The following is a 27097-nucleotide window of genomic DNA, read 5'->3' on the forward strand; positions in this document are numbered from 1 at the left end:
ACCTGATCTGAAATACACAAAGGATCACCTGTTTGCTGTGTGCATCACAAATTGTAAGCAGCAAAGTGGAAAAGCCCACTAAGAGAATACTACAGTACTCTGCCCGGCTGATGTGGCTCAGCAGTTGAGCATCGACCTATGAACCTGGAGGTCGCGGTTTGATTCCCAGTCAGGGCACATGCCTGGGTTTCCGGCTCCATCCCCAGTAGGAGGCGTGCAGGAAGCAGCTGATCGATGACTTTCTCATCGTTGATGTTTCTCTCTCTCCCTCTCCCTTCCTCTCTCTGAAATCAATAAACATTTTTTTTTTTAAAAAAAAAAAAGAGAGGGAGAATACCACAGTACTCTAAACAAGAAAAGGCTAATTGAACTAGAGTTGTAGTAGGGGCACTAGAGAGTATTCAGACATATTTTGAATATAGAGCCAGCATGACCTGCTTAAGGACCAGAGATTAGGTCAAGCACCATGTTTGTGGTACAGCTAGAATCTGCCACTCTGGTTCTCAATTCATCGCTCCATATCACACCAAACCCTCCTTACCCCATGGAATATCAGTGTTTAACTTCATAACGTCCTGTGAACTATTCCTTTCAAGGAATTATGTTTGAAGTGTTCTCAATACAAAAACAGCCTTCTTGGACTCTATTTCGCAAACCATGAAATGGAAATCATGTATGTGAAACAGTCATAATATTTAACACTCTGGCAACTAGTTCAGATGTGTCAGAGACAGCAATGATACCTGGATGTGCATTATACAGATGACACATTTTAATTCACAATTATTGTGTTAGCAGACAAAGACATCCTTTGACTCGGTTACACAGCTGGGAAATACTCTACTTATTTATGGTTAGGAAACTTTCAAAATACTAAATGTTTTGGGTTTTTTTTTGCTACAAATAAACATCAATCTGGTCCTTGATCTGTCAGAATTTATATTCTACCTAACTTTCAATAACCTAGGGATTGAATATCCACTGTGTCAGACAATTCACTACGCATGGGAAGCAAAAATGAATGGTCCATTTCCATCAAGAACAGATCAAAGCAAATGAAAAAGATTTCTTTAAAAAAAAAAAAAAAGCAAATTTTTAAAAACTGCAGATATCTGTTGAAAACTAATGATCAGATAATGCTAACGTAAACAGAGCAACTAGATCTGGAATTGTCATGGAAAGGTTCCCTGGATGGATGGGCATGGGTTTTAAGGAATCAGATTTGGCAGCTACAATATTCCAGGCAAGGAAAATATAGCACAGAAAGGCTGAAGAGTAGAAGCAAGTAAGCAAGCCACGGCCTAGGAGCCCACACCCAAGGTGTAATAGGACCCGGTTATTATTAGCAAAGGGTGGAGGAGGCAATTAAGAGGAAATCTGCAAACACAAGCCAAGTAGTACACAATTGACACATTAAGGAGAATAAGTGATTAAAACAAAGCATGTTAAGTGTTTTTTGTAATTCTGCTGCGAGGGCCACTGAAGGCAGGTTTTTCCGTTCATACATCTCTCAACATTCATCCGTATATGTCAACATGTTTATTAAATACTTTTAATATACAACTTTTTTAAAAAGTCAAGACACTATGTAAAAGCTTTTCCAGCTCCCAAGGGGTGGTTCAGTTGGTTGGAGTCCTCCATACGTAAGAAATGTTGCAGGTTCGATTCCAGGTCGGGGGAGGGTAGGGAAAGGCAACCGATAGATGTTTCTCTCTCTCTCCCCCTTCCTCTCTCTCTAAAATCAATAAACATCTCCTCGAGTGAGGATTTTTTTTTTTTTAAAGAAAGTTTTTCCGGAGAAAACTGATCCAAATAAATTATGCATCTCACGGACAAAGGCAACGAGAGAGGAGCTGTTTTCCGTGCCCCGCTTTTAAGTCGGGAAAACTGTTTTAATCTACGAGATAATGCCTTTAGAGCGCTTAGGACAGTGTCTGGCCTGTCAACAATTTATGGTTATTGTTTTGACCTTAGATCTCTCTTAATCATTCGGGATTCTCTCTTCCCATTTGCAGAGATGGGTCACAGCTGGTCCCTGAGGCTCCTGCGAGCCCCGCACCTCCTGTTTCAAGTAGGCCTGGAGTGTATACTTGCCGAGCAAAGTGAACTGTCTCCTGGCGGCCCGGCCGAGCGCCCACCGAGTACCAGCGGGGAGGGAACACAGGGCCCGCCCACTGGCCCATCACCCGGCCTTTGGAGGCAGAGAACTCCACACGCTCCTCACCCGAGACCAGCAGCGAGGATGAGCCAGTCCGGGCTCGCGAGCTCAGCCCACGGGGCCAAGTGCACACTCCCCTCCGAGGAAGAGTCGATCCCCAAGACTCGAGCCCCGCCTGCGGCGGGAACGCCTCTACCGAGCCAGCCCGCGGCGACCCACCCCCGCCCACGGCGCGGACACGCCCCTTCCGGCGTAGGGCCCGCCCACAGCCCCGCCCCGCCGCGAGCTCGGCGCCCGGCCCTCCTAGCGCCCGGCCCTCCTAGCGCCCGCCCCGGCCGAGTCCACCCTCGACGCTCTGAGGTCGGCGACGGGGCCGGGCCGCGGGGGGCGGAGGGACGGAGGGAAGATGGCGGCCGCAGCCGGATATTGGCGCCGCCTCCCCCAATCCTGGAGCCGGCGCAGATGAGGCGGGTCGGCTGGGGCGAGCGGCGCTTGGGAACCCGAGCTGGGGGGACGCTGGCGGTGGGGCCTGGCCCTGCTCTATGCCGGCGCCTCGGCTAGAGTGAGCGGCGAAGGCGGCGACGCCTCTCTGCTCAGGCTCTTTGCCTGTGGCTGTGAGTCCGAGCGGGTGGCGGGTGGCAGAGGCGGCGGGGCCGGGATGGAGGACGTTAACTCCAACGTGAACGCGGACCAGGAGGTGCGGAAGCTGCAGGAGCTGGTGAAGAAGCTGGAGAAGCAGAACGAACAGCTCAGGAGTCGCTCGGGGGCCGTGCAGGGCGCCGGCTCCCTCGGGCCCGGGAGCCCGGTTCGGGCCGGCGCGTCCACTCCCTCGTCCGGCTCGGCGTCCCCTCGGGGCTTCCCCTTGGGCCTCAACGTCAAGTCGAGCGGCGGGGCCGGGTCGGGCCCGAGGCGGACGAGTAGCGAGGAGCTGCGGGACGCCACCTCCTTGCTGGCGGCTGGCGAGGGCGGCTTGCTGGACGAGGTGGAGCCGCTGCGGCCGGAGGAGCTGGAGCGCCTGTCAGGCTGGGAGGAGGAGGAGGAGAGCTGGTGAGCGCCGGGCACCCGGCCGGGGCTGGGCGGGGACGCCCCGGGGGCGGGGAGCGTCTTCCGAGGGTCCCCCTGGTAGGGACACCTCGCTTTGTGTAGCTGGGTCCACTCCCTGGCGGGGACTCGGGGTGTTCTCGCTCTGGCTCGGGAAAGGTCAGCTGGAGTTGGGGATTCGAGGCGTGCGAGCGGAGAGGGCTGGGAAGCTAGTTCTCCTCTGGGTTGTGGACCCTCGGGTTCGGATCCCTTTGGGGTCCGTGGGTTGGCACAGCCAGTGGGAGGAGTCGGAGGTGGGAAACTGCTTTGTGTGAAATGAAATACTGCCTTTGGGATGGTAGCCTGGGCATTTTGTATGTCGGGGAGTGGTGTGCTTGATGAGAGATCACTGGGAGCGGGGAGCAGACAATAGTTGCCTCAGCCTGTGCAGTGGTCGGTGTTTTGGACGAGTGGGCGATGGGGTACCTTTCTCGTGGCGAGGGGGAGACCGTGTGAATCAGCACTCCCCTTTGAGTAGTGGGGTAAAGCTTGCTTTGTGTGGAGAGAGTAGAGGATGGTGCTGCTTTGTGTGGAGAGTCAAGGGTGGAACTAGAGCCCTGGCTCTTATTTTTTATACAAGAATTGGGTCTGGCATTTTTTTGGAGCTGGACAGTTGTCACATCTATCTTTTCTTTCCATTTTTAAATAGGACTCTTGGAAAGCCAAAGCTGTATTTTCACAAGCCAACTTCTTGATAAAATTGTGAGACCCACACCGTAATATCACTTCCATAAATAGAAAGGACGTGGGAGACGGTTTCCCTCATATGTTATTGCAACCGCATAAAGTTGTCTATGGGAAATTCTTTCTCTTAATTTACCAGGTTTTAATTTTTAGCTAAAATGTTTCTACTCTTTGTTGAAATGGAAACTTCTAAGTTAGTGAAATCGAAATCCTTCATGGACTCTGTTATTGCCTGGCTGCAGCTTGACAGTGTACCGAGGTGGTTACTGGATTCAGGCCCTGGCTCTGCCACTTACTAGTTGTATGACCTTGGGCAAGTTACTCTGAGCCTTACTTTCTTTATTTGATGGAGAAAATAATAGTTCTTAACTCTACAGAGTTGTGGAGATTAAAATAATCCATGTTTGCTTTTAGCACTGGGTCAGACATGTAGTAAACTCTCCAGGACTAGCTGCTGTTACTCTTAAGCCTAGTTATTTAAATCAAGAAATATTTACAAGATCTTACAAGATCTTGGGGAGATTCTAAAGATTCTTAAAAGTCTATCACTGTTCATTAAAGCAGTTACAGGCTTGTTGGGAGCCAAGTTTTATGTAGTTAAATAACCTGGATATATGTATACAGTGAATTGCCAGAAAGAGTGATAGGAACAAAAAGTACTAAGAGTGTTCAGAAATTGGGGGGAAAATAATAGTCCAAAGTAGCTGAGGCCAACTTGAAGGATGAGAGGTAGCTTTGGAGGGAGGGAGAGTGGGAAGGGAATTTTATGCTCTGACAACTGCTAGAGCAGAGATATTTGTAACTCCCAATTAGGAAGGTTTGAATTACAGAGGTACTCTTGAATATATATCAAGGCTTTATTTTATTAAGTGATAACAGATATTATTAGAACTATGATATTGACTGTTTCATATTAGTGTGAAATCACATCCTCCCAAAGGAATCTTGGGTATGTATATACTTTAAAAGAACCCAGAATCATCTGAATGTCATCACGTGCCTTTTCCAAGTGATGATAATAATGAGGATTAGATGCACTCATCAGCCCATTTTAGATTATGTATTATTAGAACACATTGATTCCACTTTGAGAAGCTGATTAAATCTTGCAGCTTTGGTTTCTGAGTCCAGGGTTTGTTGAGGTAAAGCAAGTCTTAAATGCTATGCTAGAAGTTGCTTTTGACTGGGTGGTTCCTGCTTACTGCTTTGATCCTAGCCACATTTCTTGATATTGTAGATGTCTTAAACTTTTTCTGAAAAAAATTGTGTGAATTGAAAGTTTGATAAATATCTTTAAAGTGCTTTGGGACATGTGTTTGGAGTATAAGTTGGAAGTGGTGGGTGTTAGTGGCGTGGGGAGGAAGATTCAAAGAGTCAAGAGTTTTTTCTTTCTTATTGAGCTAATAATCTACTTTCTGCAACTTATACCCATTATACCTTCTTTTTCATCTAAAGGAATGTTTTTTCCCCCAAGTATATACCATATAATGCCAGTCCAGAGTGTGTTAGTAGATACTGTTCGACTAAGTAGTGGTGGGTTTGAGGTCAAATACATATGGGAAAATCGAGGTTCAACAAAAATAAACAGACTTTTTAAATGTTGGACTTTTTGATATGCTAATGTGTATTGAATATAGTAAATGTCTAAGTGTTATGGTTTCCTAAACTTGTTTCAGCTCCTAAGGAACTAGTATCTATAGAACATACTTGGAAAACAGTGCTCTAGAGCAGTGGCTTTCACAACTTCTTTTTTTTGTCTAGCTTCATGATAAATACATTTTACATCATAGATTAGTACACACATGTATATGAATAATTGAAACAAAAATTTCATACAACTCTAGTTACTTTTAATACATGTGGTACCCTCTGATATTTTCTTTTCTGTTTCTTTAGAAAAAATGCTGGTTACAACCAACTAAGCTGATTTTGTGACCCAGTAATGGATTGTAACTCTCAGTTTGAAAAACACTATTCCAGAACAACTAGGAAAAGTCTAAAGAAAGTAACTAGCATCATTGTGTATCACAGTGTGTCAGGCTATGCCAGGCAGCTTATAAACATTTTTGCACTTAACTGCATTTAATTTTTATCCATTTATGACGTAGGTATCATTATCTAGGTAAGGAAACATAATCTCTCAAGCATCAAATGACACACAGTAAGTGATGGAGTCTGGATTTGAAACCAGGTCCTTATGATGTCAAAGCCTCTGCTGTTCCCATTATTTTTTTTGCTTTTTCCAAGTATATCTTTTCCACGTGATTGACTCCTTAAAGTATTTGAAGACTTGTTGGATTGTGATCCTCCAACACCTTCTCCCCAGAACTGTACTCAGCATTTTAGATGACACTTGACCAGACAATGTATATTGAATATAATTGCTTGAATTAAATGCTATTATTTTGAAACCAGATATTTAAGTAACAGTTTTAAATTCTGTTACTTATGCTTAATATGAGCCTTTAGGGTCAGATACACTCTGTATCTTGTCATGATACTCCAGATTGACATATTTCAGACTGACAGTATTTTCGTTCTTTTCCATTATTTGGAGGGGTAGAGCTAAACCTTTTTCAGGCTTACTATCACATTGCCTCAACTCAACTTCAGTTTCCTTTGAAGAATGTTTATTCAGCCTGTCCATTTGAACAAACTATTGGCAGAAAAACAGGAGCTAAAGAAGAATATTTTTGCCTACTCTTTGGTATCTAGTATCATTGCATATTTTGCTACAGTATTTTTGTACTAACCCTCTCAACTGCAATTTTTTAAAATATATTTATTGATTTTTAGAGAGAGAGGAAAGGAGAGGGAGAGAGAAACATCAACGTGAGAGTGAAACATCACTGGGCTGCTTCCTTGCAAGCCCCCTTCTGGGGATCGAGCCCACAACCCGGGCATGTGCCCTGACCAGGATTTGAACCGGCATCCTTTCTGTGCCCTGGATGATGCCCAACCAACTGAGCCACACTGGCGAGGGCTCAATGTAATTTTTTTTCTCCTTAAGTATTTATTTGTTGAGATAAAATTCATACACAATAAAATTTAGATGTTTAAGTCTATAATTCACTGGTTTTTAGTATATTCACGAAGTTTGAAACTGTTTCCACTGTCCAATTCAGAACATTTTCATCATTCCCACAAAACATTCTAACTTGTTATCAGTCACTTCCCATTTCCCCCATACCCCAACTCCACTTATTTACTTTCTGTGTTCTATGGAAGCACAAATATTATATGATTCCCCTTATATGAGTTACCTAAGGTAGTCAGATATGAGACAAAAAGTGGAATGGTAGTTGTCACAGGCTCTGAAGGGGGGATATTGTTTAATGGTTTGGAGTTGCAGTTTGAAAAGATAAAAAAGTTCTGGAGATGGATGGCTGTACAACAATGTGAATGTACTTAATGCCACTGAACTTATACACTTAAAAATAGTGAACGTGGTAAATTTGATATTATGTATATTTTGGCATGATAAATGGATCAAAGACCTAAATGTAAATGGATCAAAGACCTAAATGTAAGAGGTAAAGTTATAAACCTCTTAGAAGAAAACAGGAGTAAATCTCATGATCTTGGATTAGGCAGTGGTTTCTTAGATATGACACAAAGCACAAGCAACAAAAGAAAGAATAGATAAATTGGACTTCATAATATTAAAAACTTTATGCTTCAGAGGGCTCCATCAAGAAATTCGGAAAAAACACACATAGTAGGAGAAAATGTTTGTAAATCATCTCTCTCGCAAGGGATTAGTATCCAGAATATATAAAGAACTCTTACAACTTAACAAAATAAAGTCAGGTAAGCCAGGTAGAAAATGGGTAAATGGTTTCAACAGACATTTCTCCAGAGAAGACATACAAATGGCCAATAAGTACATGAAAATATGCTGGACATCATTAGTCATTAGGCAAATGCAAATCAGAATCACAATAACAAAAAAGACAGACAATAACAAGTGTTGGTGAGGGTATGCAGAAACTGGAACCCTCATATGTTGCTGATGGGAATGTAAAATGGTATAGCCACTGTGGAAAACAGTTTGGCAGTTTCTCAGAAAGTTAAAAATGAAATTACCATTTTATCTAGTAATTCCACTTCTAGGTATATACCCAAGAAAAATGAAAACGTATCCATATAAAATCTTATAAATATTCACAGCAGCATTTTTCATAATAGTCAAAAGGTGGAAACAACCCAAATCCTCATCAACTGATGAATGGATAGACAAAATTGGGTAATATTATTCAGACATAACAATATTTGTGCTTTTGTGACTAGCTTTTTTCACTTACCACAATGTCTTCAAGATTCATTATGTTGTAGCATGTCTCAGAATTCCCTTCCTTCTGGTTTTTGTTGTTGTTGTTTTTTCTTAATTTTCAATGGGCAAGAGAAAATAGCACTTAAATCTTTCTGTTCCCAAATCTAAGCTTATATGTTATATATGAAGTTTATATTCAAATGTGGAATGTGTTTTTTTGTGGCAAAAATAACCTCCATAAATTCAGCCTTCCAAATATATAGTTCGGTGTTGTCAACCACATACACATTGTTGTACAACAGATCCCCAAAACCTTCCTGTCCTGCATGACTGAAATGTTGCACTCACAGAAAACCAACTCCTTACCTCCCCTCCCCACCCCCACCCCCACCCCCAGCTCCTGGCAACCACTATTCTACTTTGTCTCTAAATTTGAATCCTCTAGGTACCTCATAAGTAGAATCATGTAGTATTTGTATTTCTGTAACTCACTTATTTCACTTAGCATAATGTCCTGAAGGTTCAGCCATGTTGTAGCATATGATGTGGTTTCCCTTTTTAAGACTGAATAATATTCAGTTGTGTGTGTGTGTCTGTATCTATTCCATTTTCTTTATCCAGTCATTCATTGATGGATACTTGAATTGCTTCTGCCTCTTGTGAATAATGCCACAATGAACATGGACATACAAATATCTGTACAAGTCCTTGCTTTTATTTTGTGGTATATACCCAGAAGTGAAATTGCTGGATCAAATGGTAATGATATGTTTAAATTTTTGAGGAAACACCATACTGTTTTATGTAGCAACTACACCATTTTACATTTTGACCAGCATTAACACAAGGGTTCCAATTTTTCCAGATCCTTGCCAACATTTGCTTTGATCCATTTTGATTTTGTAACATAATATGAGGTAGGGGTTCAACTTATTTCTTTTTGCATGTAGATAGTATCTGGTGGTTCTTTTACCATGTGTTGAAAATACTTTTCTGTCCCCATTAAATTGTCTTGGAATTCTTATAAAAAGTCAGTTGCCTAGGGAGGATCCAAGATGGCAGCAGATTAGGTGGAAGCTATACTCACGGTCTCGCAGGACCAAACTAGAATTACAACTAAAGTGTAGAAAAGTCATCCTTAATAACCAACTGAAGAGTAGCTGGAGAGAAGCCTTATAACTGGGGACTTACAGAGGAGGCCACATCAAAACTGGTAGGAAGTGCAGAGGTGCAAGAGGGCTGGCCGTGCTCCCACGGGTGACAACTGAAGTTCTGGAGGGATAACTCAGCTGCACAGAATTCCCCCTGAGAAGTTTAGGGCCTAAACCCCAAGCTAGGCTCCCCATCCAAGAGCACTGGGAAAGGTGTCCACATAACATCTGGCTGTGAAAAGCAGTGGGGCTTCTCTCCATCAGAAGAGATGACTAGAAACACAGGCACCCTCTTAAAGGGCCAACACACACAATTTCATTTGCAGCCACTTACCCTGGGCTCTGGCAGAGGGAGGGCAGAGCAGAATAGAGCTGCATGAGTAGGGTCTGGGGTTGATGGCCCTGGGAAGAAGGTCCAGAGGTCACTGCCAGGGGCCCTGTCCTGAGTCATTCCCCCATATTGCAGAAGCCATCCTTCTTTGGCAGAGCATTCACCTTCATGCAGCATCAGCCTGAGGGGAAGCAATAGCCCACCCATTGGAATCCCTCTTGCCCCACCCTGTGGAGTTTAAGCCGAGCTAAGGAGTACAGCCTAAGGCTCTAAGTGACTGAGCCTAACAGTCTGCAGGCAGAGGCAGATCTCTGGGTGCTTTGAGACTTCTGCTGACGTGCCCCTGAGCCTGTCCACTCAGGTCTTTCATTTCTTTCAACTGTGCTTTATAATTTCCAGTGTATATCTTGCATTTTTTTGTTAATTTTATTCCTAGTTATTTCATTCTTTTTTTTTTTTTTTTTAAATCCTCACCCGAGGATAAGAGAGAAACATCAATTTAAGAGAGAGGCAACATTTTGATTGCCTCCTACATGCACCCAGACTGGGACCGGGGATTGAACCCGCAACCAAGGTAAGTGCCTTTGACTGGATTCAAACCTGAGATCCTTCAGTCTGCAGGTCGGCACTCTAACCACTGAGCAAAACCAGCTATGACTATTTTATTCTTTTTGACGCTATTGTAAATTGAACTGTTTTTCTTAATTTTTAAAAATTTTATTTTTTTTAATGTTCATTGCTGCTATATAGAAATGCAGTTGACTTTTGTATATTGATATCATTGTATCCTGCAACCTTGCTGGAGTCATTTTTTAGCTGTAGTAGGTTTTTTGTTTTGTTTTTTTGTTGTTGTTTTTTTGTTTTTTAAATATATCTTTATTGATTTCAGAGAGAGGAAAGGAGAGGGAGAGACAGAAACATCAATGATGAGAGAGTCATTGATCGAGCCCGCAACCCGGGCATGTGCCCTGACCAGGAATTGAACCCCGATCGCCTGGATCCTAGGTCAATGCTCAACTGCTGAGCCACACCCAGCCGGGCTGTAGTAGGTTTTTTGTGTGTGTGTGGATTCCTTAGGATTTTTTTATATATAAGAACATGTTATCTGGTAATAAAGATAATTTTACTACTTTTTCAATCTGGATGCCTTTTACTTTATCTACTTGCTGAATTGCCCTGGTTAGAACATCCAGTAAAATGTTGGGTACAAGTGGTGAGAGTGGACATCCTTCTATGTGATTTTTATTGCTCTTTTATTTTTAATAGTACCTAATAATTGTGTATTACATTAACGTATTACAGATACTATGCTAAGCATCTTACATATAGTATTTTCCTAATAACTCAGTATTGTCAAACTTATTAACCCCCATTTTAAAGATAAGGAAATTAAAGCTTAGATTAAATAATTGCTATAGTTACTTAGATATATGGCTAAGCTAAAATGTGTATTTAAAAAATTTCACCCTGACCGGTTTTACTCAGTGGTTAGTGTGTCAGCCCATGGACTGAAGGGTCCCAGGTTCAGTTCTGGTCAAGGGCACGTACCTAATTAGTACATATTTTATCATTATAATGGGATTAGATTGTATGTCTTTATTAATAACTAGTAGATATAGAAAGGATACTTTAATTTAGTAATTTTAGAATGTGATTATCTTTTGAGTAGGCCTGCTAATTTTCCCTCTGAGAGGGAGATAATGGGTCTTGGGATGACTTGTCATAGTGAAATTTTTATTCTTAGCTAGGGCTAATCTGGAGAGGATTAAGAAACAAAATTTTCAAAACCTTATGTATCCTAGAAACCTGAATCTAGAAGTTTGAAACTTAATGAGCAGGCACTGTAGGTCTCGATGGTAGCCTATGAATGAGAAAGGCTAACAACCAACCCTATGTGAGGTATAATAATATAGTTTTGTCTTAATTCATTTTTGAGTCCCTGTCTAGAACCATGCCTGGCTACTGGTAGCTGCTACATAAATATTTGTTTAAAATGACTGGAGCTTGATACTAAGCCTTCAAGGTGCTTCAAGTTTTGGTTGGAGACAGAGTGAACACAGTGTTCTCTGAAATCAACAGTGAGAATTCAAAGAAGAAAAGTTTATATGGACTTCAGTGTGAGAGCTGATACTTAAGATTTAGGTGCGGATGGAAGAGTATTTCTTGCTGTTCTGTCAGAATCAAAGAGCATAGGAAAAGCTGCATTTGAGTGGGATAAAGAGAAAGCCAATGAAGATACTTAAGTGAAGTTTGTTGGGGAGCAAGTGAGAAAGTTGAATCATTACATAGGAGACCATATTGTGAATGGCCTGTGAAAGCTCCGAGGAGATTTTTCGAGTGTTCAATATTCTTGAGTGTTCCAGTGTTCTTTTTTATTTTATTTTTTTTAGAGAGAGAGAAACATCAATCGGTTGCCTCCTGTACATGCCCCGAGCAGGAATCAAACCTACAACCTTTAGTGTATGGGACAATGCTCCAACCCAGCTGAGCCACCCAACCAGGGCGAGTGTTGCAGTATTCTTAACAATGGTATTTTGGAAAGGTTAGTGTGGCAATAGTATGTAGGTGGGAACAGAAGGCACAGTTATCTTTATGGGCTAGAAAACTGAGCTCCTGAGTTTTACCAACCTCTTGTGCCCTGAAGCGTGTGGCAAGACTGCAATTCATACCAAAGTATTGAGTTCATAGTGATACTCTTGACATTTCATCCCAACAGCTTATAATTGATTGTTTGAAAACCCTCATATCAAGCTAAATGATTAAGGATAAGATTTGTTTAATTCCTCTTAAAAACATTCACATTTTAAAAATATTATTTTGACTTTATTAACTTTCTTATATGAGGGTATTGACATTTTGGGGTAGATAATTCTGTGTTGTTAGGGCTGTTCTATCCATGGCGGGATGTCTAGCAGCATCCCTGGCCAAACAGAAATGTCTCCATACACTGCTAGATGTTCCCTGGGATAAAATCATCCCAAGTATTGCCTTAAAGCATAGTAACAGTGTGGTGTCAAACTTTAAAACAGAAATACTTAGTGCTCTATTGCAGGAGTAAGTATTGTTGTATTCTAGTAACTTTGCTTCATATACATTTATAAGTCATAAAATAGTAAGGCCCTGAAAATTAGGAAAAATTAAAGTGGTTGTGTAATTTATTGTACTAACCTGGACACTATTTGAGAGTCAGAGGAGTGCTGGGATGCCAGAACAACAGGCTTAAATTAGGACTCCCTGGGCAAACTAGGGAGGATGGTCATCCTAGGAGTAATCAAACATTTATTAAATACCTGTTCTGAGTAGAGCACTATGTTAAGATGATAAAGAGTAGTCAAAACTGGCATTTGGAAAGCCTGGTGAGAAAGGTCAGCCCTGCATTGGTCTTAAAGTACAACTTGGGATTTTCTGTTTAAAATTCAGGGACTGGATGGAACACCTTGGTCTTGCTAAAGGAAGATCCTGTTACATCCTACAACCCAGCTCATGTGTTCTCTGGGAGGTTTAGAAGTACTTTGAAACCACAACCAAAGGTTCCCTGACTGAAAAATAGTGGTACCTCGGTTTTCAAATGTAATCCGTTCCAGAAGACTGTCCGAGGTCTGAAACGTTCGAAAACCGAGGGATCAACAGCTGACAGACAGCTAGGCCTCAGGATCTTGCCCTCAGCGGAAGCCGCGTGGCATGTTCAACTTCCAAGGCATGTTCAAAAACCGAAACATTTCCTTCCAGGTTTACGACGTTCGTAAACCCAAATGTTTGTCAACAGAGACGTTTGAAAACCAAGGTGCCACTGTAATTTTGTGCCAATACCATATGGGCCAGAACCCTCCGACTTTATGTGGGGTTAGTGATGGGGCACTGAAATAAGAGGCTAGAGTGATAGAAGATGGTTGGCATATCCCAGGGATTATTGAATTAGTCTCCCCCTTTTCATCACTCTAGGAATGGAATGGTTGCCACATTAACTTAAGGAGCATTCTCTACTGCTAGTTAGGGGAGTAATTGTAGGGATCGTGGGGCAAAAGGTAGTTTATACATGTAGGGTCAGCAGGACTTATTTTCAGCTTTTTGGTGAGGATAGGAAATAAAAAAGATGGAGGAATGCAAAATTACTCTTAAGTTTTTAGCTTTTTTAACTGAAAGAATTACAGTGCCATTGACAAAAACAGGAAAGTTACAATTCATGGGATATAGGGGAGATGATGCTATTTTAGTTTAATTGATTTTAATTATTGATGTTTAATTTATTTAGTTTATAATAATTTCTGTATTTTTAAAGATGCTAAAAGCACCTTACAGCTTTTTCGTAAACAGCTTTATCAAGATATAATTTACATACTATAAAATTCACCCATATCTGTGTAATTTATGTACCATAAAAGTCATTGTATAATTCAGTGAATTTGGTGTATTAACAGTCATGACACTTACCACAATTATTACTACCATGTAATTTTTAGAACATTCCTAAGAAGAAACCTCATCCCCATTCCTACCTCCAGCCCTAGGCAACAACTTTCTACTCCATGCCCTTTTCTAGATATTTCTTATAAATGGGTTCATGCAATATATGTTCTTTTGTGTCTGGCTTCTTTCACGGAGCATGTTTTTTTGAGGCTCACTCATGTTAGTTGTACTTTTTAGAATGAGTTTTATAGCTCATAGTAGAGGAACATACTAAGTACATGTGACTCATGTGGGTAAATTGTGTGAATCCAGTAGTGCAGGGAAAAGATACATACTGAAAGAGTGATGATAATATCATAGTGGTTTTATGAATGTGTCTCATTCGTCTGTAGACTCTGCTTGCTGAATAGTTGCTAACATAGAATATCAGTATGTGATAATTACCACAATGAAAGCCAGGATGCTGAGGTAGATATTTAAGACATTTGCAGTATTTAAGTTGGAAATAGAATGAACCCCATTGATTTCATTTTCATTTTGAATTGCTAATAAGTTACTTGATAAATCGGGATTCTATCTCATTTTTTTTTTTTCCAAGTGAATATGGATTGTGGACTAGAGAAATGATCATTTTCCGTTAGTCTTGATGGTCTTGTTTCTAGTTAAATAATTGAGGTGAGTGGCAGACCTAAGTTATAGAGAGTGAAGAAGAGCAAAGGGATGGAAACGTACACACTGCCATTAGAAAGTATGTTGTCAATCCTGGTACTGTAGAGAGATGTTTATCCCAGAATACACTTCATTTTATTCCCCTGACTTCATTAATGTAAAATGTGAAATTATTAACTCCTTGCCTTATTTGAGACATTCAAAGATATAGATATATCAAAGCATAATTTTGTTTACTTCATAAATCAACTTAAAGTGTTATAATTTAAAAACCACTCTAGTTAAAATTCAAGTAACTTCGCATTTTTTACAAGGAGTCACATTTGAAATAAATGAATATCAATTGACATAATAGGGACTAATCTGAGGAAAAATTATGAAGTAGGAAATTTAAGTACACCCCACCCCTCTCTTCTGCTCTCCTTTCTTTTTGCAGACCTTACCCAGGGGCATATAAAATACCATCCCTTCTTTCCTTAGATTGGCGTAATTTCATAAATTGATTCATACTAAGTTATTAAAGACTTAAAGGGTTGCTTTTCTCTGACATATTGTTAGAAAAAAGGGCTACAGACTGGATACTGCTTAACTAAAAGGAATGAATTACTAATGGTAGATTTCTGTGTGGTTTGTGGTAGGAAGGGAGCTGGGAAGTGGAAGGCAAGGTATTTCTCTCCTCCATTCTGCCTCCTAGACAAGACTTAATGATATGGTTATATTAGGGATTTAATTAAATACTAATGAAAACAGAATAAACTATTTTAAAGATAGATGTTTCCTCGTAGTTTTTGTAAAGAGAGTAAAAGAGAAAAATAAGACATTTTTGGACTGGACAGTTAGCCTCATTTGGGTTCATTTAATAGTTGAGATTTGGGTTTATATTGATGGTTATAGTGTCGTTTTCTTCCTGCGCACAAAGTAAATGTGGGTGATTTTAAACATAGTTCATTATTTTTACTCCCCTCCTCCATTTAAATCTATCCAAAAGGATCCCTGTGGTTTAACCTTGTGCTTAATAATGAATGTTACCCTTTTGTTTTGGTTTTGTTTCTCTTCTAGGCTGTATTCATCACCAAAGAAAAAACTTACACCAATGCAGAAATCAGTTAGCCCATTAGTTTGGTGCAGGCAAGTTTTGGATTACCCAAGTCCTGATGTTGAATGTGCTAAAAAATCTCTTATCCACAAACTTGATCAAACTATGTCAGGTATGTCTATAATTTTACTTGTAAATTCATCTCTTTGCTTTCTTTAATAAAAATAACCAAAAAAACAAAACATGCTCAGATATATGTTGAAGTATGTTCTTGGGAAGACAATTCTTTGTAGTATTTTTCAAATCTTATTGTGTGTGTACGTCATCATGAGTTTCTGCCATATGCACATAACCTTGCTCTATTATTTATTTCACTTTTTTCAATCTTATTTTTATTTAGCACCATTCTAAAGAATAACATTCAAGAAATATTGGCTTTTATATGGTAGGTTTTTTTCCTAATACAAGTTAAAGCAAATCATCATTTTAAAAATGTTTGTCTGGTATCATCTGAAATTATCTTACCACCTTTGCGGAAATTCTGATGGGATAGAAAGATGCAAGTTGAGAACAAAAAAGACCTTGTTTTCACTCTAGCACTTAGTTACTGTGTGACTCTGCATGTTATTTAACAGTTTTCTCATAAGGATAAAGAACCTTGTAAGGTTGTTTTGATGATTTCATCCATTCATATGATATTCAGTATCATCTATATTCAAATCTTATTCCTTCATGCGTATATTCAATTAATATTTATTGAGAGCCTTTTATGTATCAGGCTTTGGGGAAAGGGTGGAGGATACATGATGAGGAAAAACTAACATTGTGTGTACATTCATAGAGCTTATCTAGCAGGGGAAATGTAAATAGAAATAATTATTTTAACTGGTGATCTGTAATAAAGGAGTGGTATATAGTGCTTTGAGAAATAGGAATTTTACCTCAGGAAGTGATATTTAACCTGAATCCTAAAGATTTGGAAAGATTTAAGTGTGCTGGGGGAAAGGGGAAAGAGGGTGTAGGGTGTTCCAGGTAGCGGAGGCCTGTGTGGGTATGTGGGAGGGAGCATGGCATACACGAGGAACTGGAACAAGCCGGGTGGCTGTAGGAAGGAAGCTATGTGAGATAAGGCCAGAAAGATATGTAGGAGCCAGGTTCTGCAAGGCCTTATAGACAGACTACGTTAAAGATTTTGGACTTTATTCAGAAACAATGGGAAGGTATCATAGGGTTTTATTTAAGGGTGTGGTGTGTGTGGGTGAGAAAACAAGATTTACATTTTGATAGTCTTGTTTAGCTATACTATGGAGGGTAGACTAGACAAGGCCAAAAGTGAATGTAGGATGTTCTTGAGAGGGATTGATGATGATAGCTGGGTAGTGTGTGTGAAAGAGTGTTAGTGAAAGTGAAAAAATGTGGAAGTAAACAGGAATGAGCCAGATATGAGGAAATAGGGGAAAAGAAAGTATCAACAGTGATTTTTGGGTTTCCATCCATGTGACAGGAGGAATGTTGTTATTATTTGGAGATAGGGGCCCCAGGAAGAGAATGAGATTTTAGTGGGAAAATTGTGAGTTTGGATTTGGACATATTGGCTCTGGGGCACATTTTCCATACCCACAGGGGAGACTGAATGGGCAGCGTATATGGGACTGAAGCTCAGGAAAACTTAGGACTGGACGTATAAATGATGAGGAGTTTGGGGTATATAATAATAACTAACATCATGAGTATGAACAAGATTTCCCAGGGGAAGGAACATGGTATAGAGTGAGAAGATAAGTGGGCTGAGGACATGAAATGCTGGTGATTAAATAAATAGTGAAGCAAAAGAAAATGAGCTTCAAAGGAGATTGAGGAGTAAAGAGATAGGAAGAAGTTAACAGCCCCATTTCTGCTCAGGGTGATATTTCAAAGATCATGCTACATACTACATACTAAATAGGTATAAAATGAGGTGTTTGTCTCAGTGAATTATGTGTAAAACTACTCTGTTCAACTTTTTACACTATCCAACAAAACAGAAAAACTAAACAGAAAACATGTTCCTCCCAAAAGCACTACTCTGCCAGTATTTAAACCAGTAACTTCAGTCATCTTATTTTTTTCCCTTTAGTAATCCTTTCCAATTTATAATGTCTTTTTTTTTTGGTCACCTATACTGCCTAATTCAGTCTAATCTATTCAACATCAAAATTTCCATTCATTTCCCCCCCACCAAACTGATTGGATCATATCACTTTTACTCCAAAATCACTGATGGCATTATCATTGCTACTGAATAAAGTTCAGACTCCTGAGCATAGTGTTCCAGGCCTCCCATGACCTGGCCCCAGCTGGATTTTCCTATTTTGTCCCTCACCATGTGTTTTACCTTTCTAGATTACTCACTCTTACTCCCTGAACATACTGTGCATTTTCAAGACACTGCTTCTGTTCATGTCATAAACACAGATGAAAGCACATTCTTTCGCCACTTTCAGTAGCGTATCAAATTATTCATCTTCTCAATACTGCAGCAGTGTCCCTCCTTCCAAAAAGCCTTACAATTTTTAGTTTCTCACAATTGTGATAACTTACTCTTATCTCATAATTTCCACAAACCTTTGTACCTTTATGATAATACCCATTTCATTTTGTCTTAAAATCATTGTTTTTTTCTGCCTACACTACTTGTCTCTGTAAGCGTCTTGAGAAAGAGCGCCATGTCACATTTGTCTATTTCTACACTGCTTTGCTGATGGTCAGAAATATTGAATAAACTGTGGATTTTAGAATAGGGAAATAGGGTAGAAGAAAGTACTATTTTAAGTATTAATTTTTCTTGTATATAATTGCACTTGATAGCTTAGCCCTATTTTTATACTGTTTCTATTTTATATGCATAGCACAATTTTCTCTCTTTTTTTGGCATAAATATTCTTGAATACTGAAAAAAGTGCAAGGGGGGGACTTTTTTTTTTTTAAGAGAATTCTCGAATGTTTGACCTTAACCTAGTTATTATTGCTTCCCCCCCAATCCAAACTTTGAAAAGGCTATTTTTAAAGCTCATTATTGCATATTATTTTATAGTTGTTTTTAATGCAATACAGTTATCAAAAAATGAGAAAATACAAATATGCTTTTACATTCATTTTATTTTCAAAGGCCATTTGAGGTTGATACAGTTGGAATAAACTTTCCAATAAGATAAGAGTACATTCATTTAGTGGCTAGTGATTTGTTTAGGAGATATTCTTCCTATGATATTATTTTGTGGTTTGATGTGGCTCCTCTTTTACTTGCATAACACAATTTAAGGTAATGAAAATATTTTGTTGGGATTATTAATAGGATATATTTTCCCCTGCTACTATAAGAATGTTTCTGGCCCAGCTGGCGTGGCTCAGTGGTTGAGTGTCAGCCTATGAACCAGGAGATCACAATTCGATTCCCAGTCAGGCCTCATGCCTGGGTTTCGGGCTCGATCCCTAGTAGGAGGCATGCAGGAGAAGCCCATCAATGACTCTCATCATTGATGTTTCTATCTCTGGCCCTCTCCCTCTCCCTTTCTCTCTCTCTCAAATCAATTTTTAAAAAAAATTTTAAAAAGTATGTTTCTGTATTGAAATTGAGATAGATGATGATTTATTTCCAATAGGAAAAAATTTGTATTAAAATGTTAACTTTTTCTCAGCTATTAAATTTGATTTCCCCTTTCTCATTAATGCAGCTCTGAAGAGGCAGAATTTATATAATAATCCTTTCAACTCCATGAGTTACTCAAATCCTTATAGTCCAAATGCAAGTAGCCCGTACAGCAGTGGTTTCAATTCTCCATCCTCAACCCCAGTGCGACCTCCTGTAGTCAAACAGCTAGTACTTCCTGGAAATTCAGGTAAGGAGAAATGAAATGGAGTGCTTAAAGAATGGGTTTGACTTACTGCCCTACCTGAGAAAATACCTTATTCATCAGTAATTCAAGTTCTTTTATTTATGAAACTTTTAACTGACTAGAGAAAATATCATTGAGGAGCTACTTGGCACCAGATCTATACACAGGGATACAGATAAGCCAGTTTACATCCATGAAATTTTCTTTAGCATGTACTTAAAAGTTTTTAAATTGGGCTTCATTAAATAGGGTCCCAAGCTTGATTGCTTTAACCAATAGGTGCTTATTACATAGCCTGCTTATAAAAAGCTACCAAGTTAAAAATTTTGAATAGGATTTTAATATTGATATTACACTTAAATAATAGTATAAGGCTATATGTGAGTGTGCTGAAAGAGTGTTTGGAGCCCTAAATGACATGGGAGGGATAGGTTGCTGTAAATTGGGGAAAGAATGTTCCTTTCTGTGACTGAAGTGTTACTTTGTAGCTTACTGTTTGTTAAAATTCACTCATTCAGTTACTCTTATTGCCACTATTGTTACAGCTAATTATTATAACTTCCTTAAAAGTTAAAGTATTGTTAACCATCTCACATTTTTTACCTGAGTCCTCCCTAGTCTGATGACTTTATTGACCTTGCTATTTGCTTTGTACATAGGTTGTTACTTGCTACGTATTTCACCCATTACTAAAAAGTTTAATCTGCTATATTTGTTTAATAGAAAGGATTTTATTCAGGCACTATTTGAGCCTGGCCTTCCATATCCTATGCATAATGCTCTTCTTAATAATATAAACATTATTTCATATTCCTGTTCTTGTGTGCCTTCATGTTGGAAGGCTTCCCTTATAGTGACGCCTTCTGGAAACATGCTCTTCAGATGAATTCGTATTAGAAATAGTAGTGGCATTGCCGTGACTTTGTTATTCCCCACAAGAAGGTGGCCTGATGAAAGCATCTCCTTAGGAACAAGTTATTAGGCTTTGGGACATGTGTCCTTTATTCCTCTGCCCTGTCTCCTTCCCCCTTTTGGTTTAGAACGGCAAAATACTTGTTTTTAACTAGTTGTTTTCTTCATCCCATTTTTGTGCTTCACTACTAAATTTCAGAGAACTCCTCGGATCACCATTTCTAGTTTGGCAAAGGAATTTTGTAAACATGGCATAATGCAGGAGAAATGAGCTAGTGTTCTTTTTTTGGTTTGTTTCTAACTTTCTAAGGAATCCTAGTTTTCCTCAAATTATAGTATTCTGGTTTAGGAAAAATAGATGCTTTTATTCAGGGGAAAAGATGATAGTGTTTGCTAATGACTGTGAATTTGGAAGGAGAAAACACTGCATCATATTCATCTATTTATAGAGCAATATCATTGGCTATCTTGTAAAAGTTAAAGTCCTCTAACGGCAGTATTGAAAATGAACTACGTTGAGAGCATTATCTGTTTTATAAGAGGATAACTAAGTTATAGTTAAATGAAAATGTGTTTATATGCTTATGCCATAATGTATTTAGGATTTTTCATAGCCCTCTTTATTCATTTTTTTCCTTCTTTTATGAACTTTATTGGGGTGACATTGGTTAGTATGATCATATAGGTTTCAGGTGTGGTTTTCTGTGTTATAAGACCTGTCTATTGTACTGTGTGCCCACCATCCAAAGTCAGAGCTTCCTCTTTATTCTTAATAAAGTCAATTTTTTATTTCAATATTTGGAGATTTTATAAACAAAAGGCAGAATAGTAATGAACTGAATCAAAAGATATAATATCAATTTAATTGCAACAGATGTTTAATTTTTGTTTCACCAGAGTTTGAATTTTTTTTTAAGGTAATTTGAAAAGTTCATCAGACAGAAATCCTCCACTCAGTCCTCAATCCTCAATAGACAGTGAACTAAGTGCTTCAGAATTAGATGAAGATTCAATTGGATCCAATTATAAGCTAAATGATGTAACTGATGTGCAGATTCTAGCTCGGATGCAGGAAGAAAGTAAGTATTTTAATTGTTAAAGTTGAGTTCTTTCATACAACATAATTTTGTGCGCATTAAATATGTCTTAAAGTGTTGTAGAATAGTAGTGTAGTAAGAGTAGAAATGTTGAAATTTTAGAGGCTTATTCAACATATGGACTTGTTTGTTCTTTAACTTGTTTTCAGAGTCCATTTTATGTAGAGCAGTTTGCTATGTGAGGGCAAAGACAGGCAGGTTTTGCTCTGCTTTTATGACTGGTAATCGTATCCTGCATGTTACTCTGCACTGGAACTCACTAGTGTAGTTATTACTCTCTTACTCTGGGTTTTCTTAGTGTAGACCAGTGTTTCTCAACCTTTTCTTCATTGTTGCCCCTCTAAGGTGCCTTTTTAGATATTTTTTCTCCCCTCCCCCTCCATGAAATTTTAATATCACAGATATACTCTATGTCTCTTTATATACTGTAAGGGACATGATCTATTACAGTAACTAAGATTTTTTTCACACCCACGAAGCAATTTTTACTCCCTTGGAACAAATACCACCTCCCTTAGAATGTATGGTATAGAACATAAAAAAAAGCTTCATGAGAACTTTGGAATTGTGACTTGAAATTAAATGACGCATGTGAAATTGCTTTGCAAAGTGGTCCCTGCAAAGGTCACAGACACCTTTGAAAATCCAATAAAAATTATGTCCCCTGTCATTCCAAAATGTATATAAGTAGAGTTTTTCATACTATTTCAAGGGTTCATAGAAGCTCTGAGTCTCATCTGAATGTAAGGTGTAGTTGTAATATTATTTTTCCCTGTACATTTTATTGTAGATGCCATGGACTTAACTGTGCAATAAGCAGTCTCTCTAAAGTGATCCCTTTAGCCTTTATTATAAAAAGTTCCTTTGAAGCACAAATTTCACAGTGGCAGTGGGCTGAGGGTAATGGAACACTGCTGTAATTTAGTTCAAAAACTTGGTTTTAGACCCTTTTATGTAAATATGTAGTAAGTTTTATTAAGTTATAACATTTATTAGGAAACTAGAATGTTTCTTATTCTGATTCATTTCCCATTTTCACACAGCTTCCCTTAGAAAGATAGGAAGACTTGATGCTGCTTTATTTCTCTTTAGCACTAGAAACTAGTAACATGGCTCTCCCTTCTTCTGCAATTTTGTATAACACCTCACTGACACTATGGTATTGTCAGCTAGCGAGGGGCTAGTTATGGTCATGGACGTGAAAGGAGAGTAAGGAATGCTGCGTAACTGTAACTTACAGTAAACTCACCAATTCTTCTTTGAACCCTGACTTTTTAGACCCCAGGATTTTGTTAGAAACGCAACCAACTACTTGCTATAGCTTTCATGTTGTGCTTTGGTAACAAATAATAGAAATTTTAGCCTTGCTTTTATAATCCTTTTTAAGCTGTCTACATGTACAAATATTTATTTTTCTGCTAAATTAAAAAAGATACTAAATATGTGTGTTATTCCTCCTTGAAAACACCAGTGTATTTTTTAAGAGAATGATTTTCCTTTTCAGAATGATTGTCCTTTCCACAACATTGTTTCTCCAGGTTTTTGGCAGTAGAAATGTAGAATTACAGATTGCCTGGTTAAGCCCCCTCATTTTTACAATGAGAGACACACAGTCCTATAGTGATTGTGACTTCCTTAGGGTCCCGTTGTTAGTGGAGGGCCTGTGTTAGGATCTGGATTTTTCTTTTCTAAAACAGAGCTCTTTTCAGTGGTCTGTTGTCTTTTGTTAGGTAACTTTAGTGCCATGTTTGCTATTATAAGACACTAAGTAATTTGTTGGTTACTATAGTGGTCCCCAAACCTGACTGAAGGGCTAGGTGGACACTGGGAGTCTGTAGTCATATAGATGCGCTGGTGTGCTTCTCACTCACCACTTTAGAGGACCATATTGATAGCACTTTCTTTGTGCAGTAGTCCCCCCCTTTTAGTGGGAGATACTTTTCAAGACTTCCAGTGGATGCCTGGTACCGTATATATGCTATGTTTTTGATTTATACATACCTATGATAAAGTTTAATTTATAAATTAGGCACAGTAAGAGATTAACAACAATAACTACTACTAAAATAGAACAATTATATCAATATACTGTAATAAAAGTTATGTGAATGTGGTCTCTCTCAAAGTATCTTATTGTACTGTATATACAACATATATACTGTATATGGTAACAAATACAGTGATTCACATCCCAGGCAGGACTGGTGTGGGATGGAGTGATATTTTATCACACTACTTCGAACTGCATGCAACTTAAAACTTGTGACTCGTTTATTTGTGGAATTTTCCATTTAATATTTTCAGGCCATGGTTGACCACAAATAACTGAAGCCTCAAAAAGTGAAACTGTGGATAAGGAGGGACTACTGTATGAATATATTACTTAAAAGTTTGAATACTACTCTAATATCTTTTAGACTAGACTGGTTAATAGTCAGCAGAACTTGCTCAAGATATTATCTAAATTCTTTTGAATTTGAATTTTTTCTCATTCAGTATGTATTGACAATTGTTTTTATTCTAGAAGTTTTTGTACTGTTTGAAGGGCTAAGTTTGCTTGGCTGTTTCTGAGGGTATCAAGATACAAAGGGGACTCCTTTGAAAATTTTTACTTCATGGCTTAGAATTTAAGCTTTTTTAATTGAAGTCTCTTAGGTTATGAAGCAATTGAAATTTCATTTATGCCCAAATACTGAATTCCTAAAGGTGTGGTAGAAGTTTCCTTTATCATCTTGAATAAGATTAACACAAAGATTTAGTGTTCACTAAAAACACTCACTGTGTTTTTGGGGTGGTTTTTTTTAAGATTTTTTTAATTGATTTTTAGAGAGACAGGAAGCGGGGAGGGGAGAGAGAATTTTCCCTTACTATTCCTTTAATGTTAATCTCAAGTTTGGGTTACTGTTTTTAGGAGTAGAAATATTTTTAAATTTGTGGTTCTACTTGTAATATACATTTCAGATTCAAGAAGAAATGTTGAAATTGGACAAAGGTTTATAAAACTTCACTCAGTTTAAAAATACCTTTTAGATGTGGTTTATGCATCCTTATATGGGAGGACGTCTAAGATGATTCAAGTGGAGTGTTTTCCTTTACACTTTATACCCTATTTAAATTTCTCAGTGATAATCTTTTGCTTTTAAACCTTAAAAATATTTGAATGTTTAAATATATAACTAAAGAAATAAAATTACACGTTCATTATCGTCAGGTCTCCGGCAAGAATATGCAGCCACCACATCTCGGCGCAGTTCTGGTTCATCTTGCAATTCTACAAGACGGGGTACTTTTAGTGATCAGGAACTTGATGCACAAAGTTTAGATGACGAAGATGACAGTATGCATCATGCAGTATACCCTGCTGTTAACAGGTTTTCACCATCACCACGCAATTCACCTCGACCATCACCTAAGCAGTCACCCAGAAATTCACCTCGTTCACGATCTCCTGCTCGGGGAATAGAATATAGTAGAGTGTCCCCACAGCCTATGATTAGCCGCTTACAGCAACCTCGCCTTTCACTTCAAGGCCATCCCACGGATTTACAGACAAGCAATGTGAAAAATGAAGGTAATCAGAATATTGTTAGAAAAAAAATTGTCCTTCATATTTCAGTGTGAATATAACAGTTTTTTCCAGGGTTTTGTATTTCAGATAAGTAGATCAAGAATTTAGTTTATCATTTTATTAATAGTGAATCAAGCCCAGCCGGGCGTGGCTCAGCAGTTGAGCATCAACCTAGGATCCAGGTGATCGGGGTTCGATTCCCGGTCAGGGCACATGCCCGGGTTGTGGGCTCGATCTATGACTTTCTCATCATTGATGTTTCTATCTCTCGCTCTCCTTTCCTCTCTCTGAAATCAATAAAGATATATTAAAAAAAAAAAAAAAAAGTGAATCAATACAAAAATAAAGGAGAAAGTGAATTTAATTTTATTTGTGTAGTTTTGCTTTGTTTTCATGAAATGATCTGTATGTAGCTTTTTATTTAAATGAATAATTTATAGTTCTTTTTAAAGCTTCTCATATTCTACTCATTTATAGGATCTGGGTTGAGTTGTGTATTATAAGATGTGTACTTCCTCTTAGCTCTTCTAAAATATACAGAATGCTTAAATAATTTGACTTATGAATGCTGGTTAATATTTTCTTTTTCCATCTGAAAAAATGGTTTTTATTTTTAATTAAAATTCTGTTGTCATAGAAAAACTAAGACGCAGTCTTCCAAACCTGTCCCGAACATCTAATACACAAGTTGACTCAGTGAAAAGCAGCAGAAGTGACTCAAATTTTCAAGTGCCAAATGGAGGGATACCTCGTATGCAACCTCAGGCTTCAGCTAGTAAGTATCTTTAATGTTATAGATATTAATTTTGTGCTGAATAGTTGTACTAAACTATTTAGTAAAGTGTAGTGATTATTACTTGTTATAATCATAGCTATATTAAAGTTTAAAAGTTGTCCCTGTAAGACATCCAATTATATCAATACTCATATCTGTATGAAACTCTGGTCTCTCCAAATTTTAAAATAAGCAAAGTCTAGCTACTTAATATGTAAATATATATATTTCTTAAAACCTCACATTCTACAATACTGCACATTAAAAATGACAGGGTTTGCGGGGAACAGTAGTCTTGGAACAGACCACTTAAAACCCAAGCAGCTTTCTTACTAAAGCATTAATAAAAACAGTAATGATCCTATAAAAATACTAGCACACTTAAAACCATTCAAATTCTTAATAAATACTCTACAAATAATAGAACTTCATTTTTAAAAATAGTTGTAGGTGACTTGTTGGAAAGGAAGGGTTGAGACTATTGAATTAAGGAGACATATGCAACATAAACAAAGATCAAAAAGAATCGTCCAGAAAGAACTAAGAAAGAGTAGCCACGCTGAACCAAGAAGTGATGAAGTAGATGGGCACCATGTACTTTACTGTACAGGTGATTAAAAAAGAATGAAACACTTTGCAAAAACTAGGATAGTAGTCAAGCCAATTTTAAACTATCACAATTATTTTTATGAAATGCTCACTATTTATGCCTTATATCCCACAGCTCATATCAGTCCTGACTCATTCAGTTCTTTTGTAGCTTATTATTGTCAGTGTTTGCTGTGATATGTTCCCTCATTTCCTCAAAGCCTTGAGGAATAAGATACAAACATGAGGTTATTGACTCTATTTGCTTGTAACTTGCTTATTTAGTAATACAACTTAGAAAGCATTCAATTCTTTTTTAGTTCTCTTGCACTCTTCCTTTGTTCTGTCATGTTTAGCTGACTGTGTACTTTGTGTTAGCTGATGTTGCTTGGTAGCTCAAAAATCAACAGTCCAGGAAAAAATACATTTGAACCCAAATGACTTTTGTGAAAATATTGATAAATTTTCTCTATTTACCAAGTGCATATGATAT

General features: G+C 38.3%; 1 protein-coding gene across 2 annotated transcripts in view; it reads left to right on the forward strand.

Annotated features, from left to right (window-relative positions):
- The first annotated feature begins 2463 nt into the window (after positions 1 to 2463).
- The window catches only part of SLAIN2 (SLAIN motif family member 2), a 58542-nt gene continuing 33908 nt past the window's right edge, over positions 2464 to 27097 (forward strand). The window contains exons 1-6 of one of the 2 annotated variants that reach the window (XM_081132733.1): positions 2464 to 3205; positions 15813 to 15961; positions 19503 to 19667; positions 21494 to 21655; positions 24885 to 25244; positions 25879 to 26016. In XM_081132733.1, the coding sequence (XP_080988859.1) occupies positions 2817 to 3205; positions 15813 to 15961; positions 19503 to 19667; positions 21494 to 21655; positions 24885 to 25244; positions 25879 to 26016 (1363 nt within the window). In that variant the 5' untranslated portion in view covers positions 2464 to 2816. The remainder of the gene's footprint in view (positions 3206 to 15812; positions 15962 to 19502; positions 19668 to 21493; positions 21656 to 24884; positions 25245 to 25878; positions 26017 to 27097) is intronic. The other variant, XM_081132734.1, reaches the window with a different exon arrangement.

The sequence above is a fragment of the Miniopterus schreibersii genome (genome assembly GCF_964146895.1).
Source record: "Miniopterus schreibersii genome assembly, chromosome: 1".
NCBI lineage: Eukaryota > Metazoa > Chordata > Mammalia > Chiroptera > Miniopteridae > Miniopterus > Miniopterus schreibersii.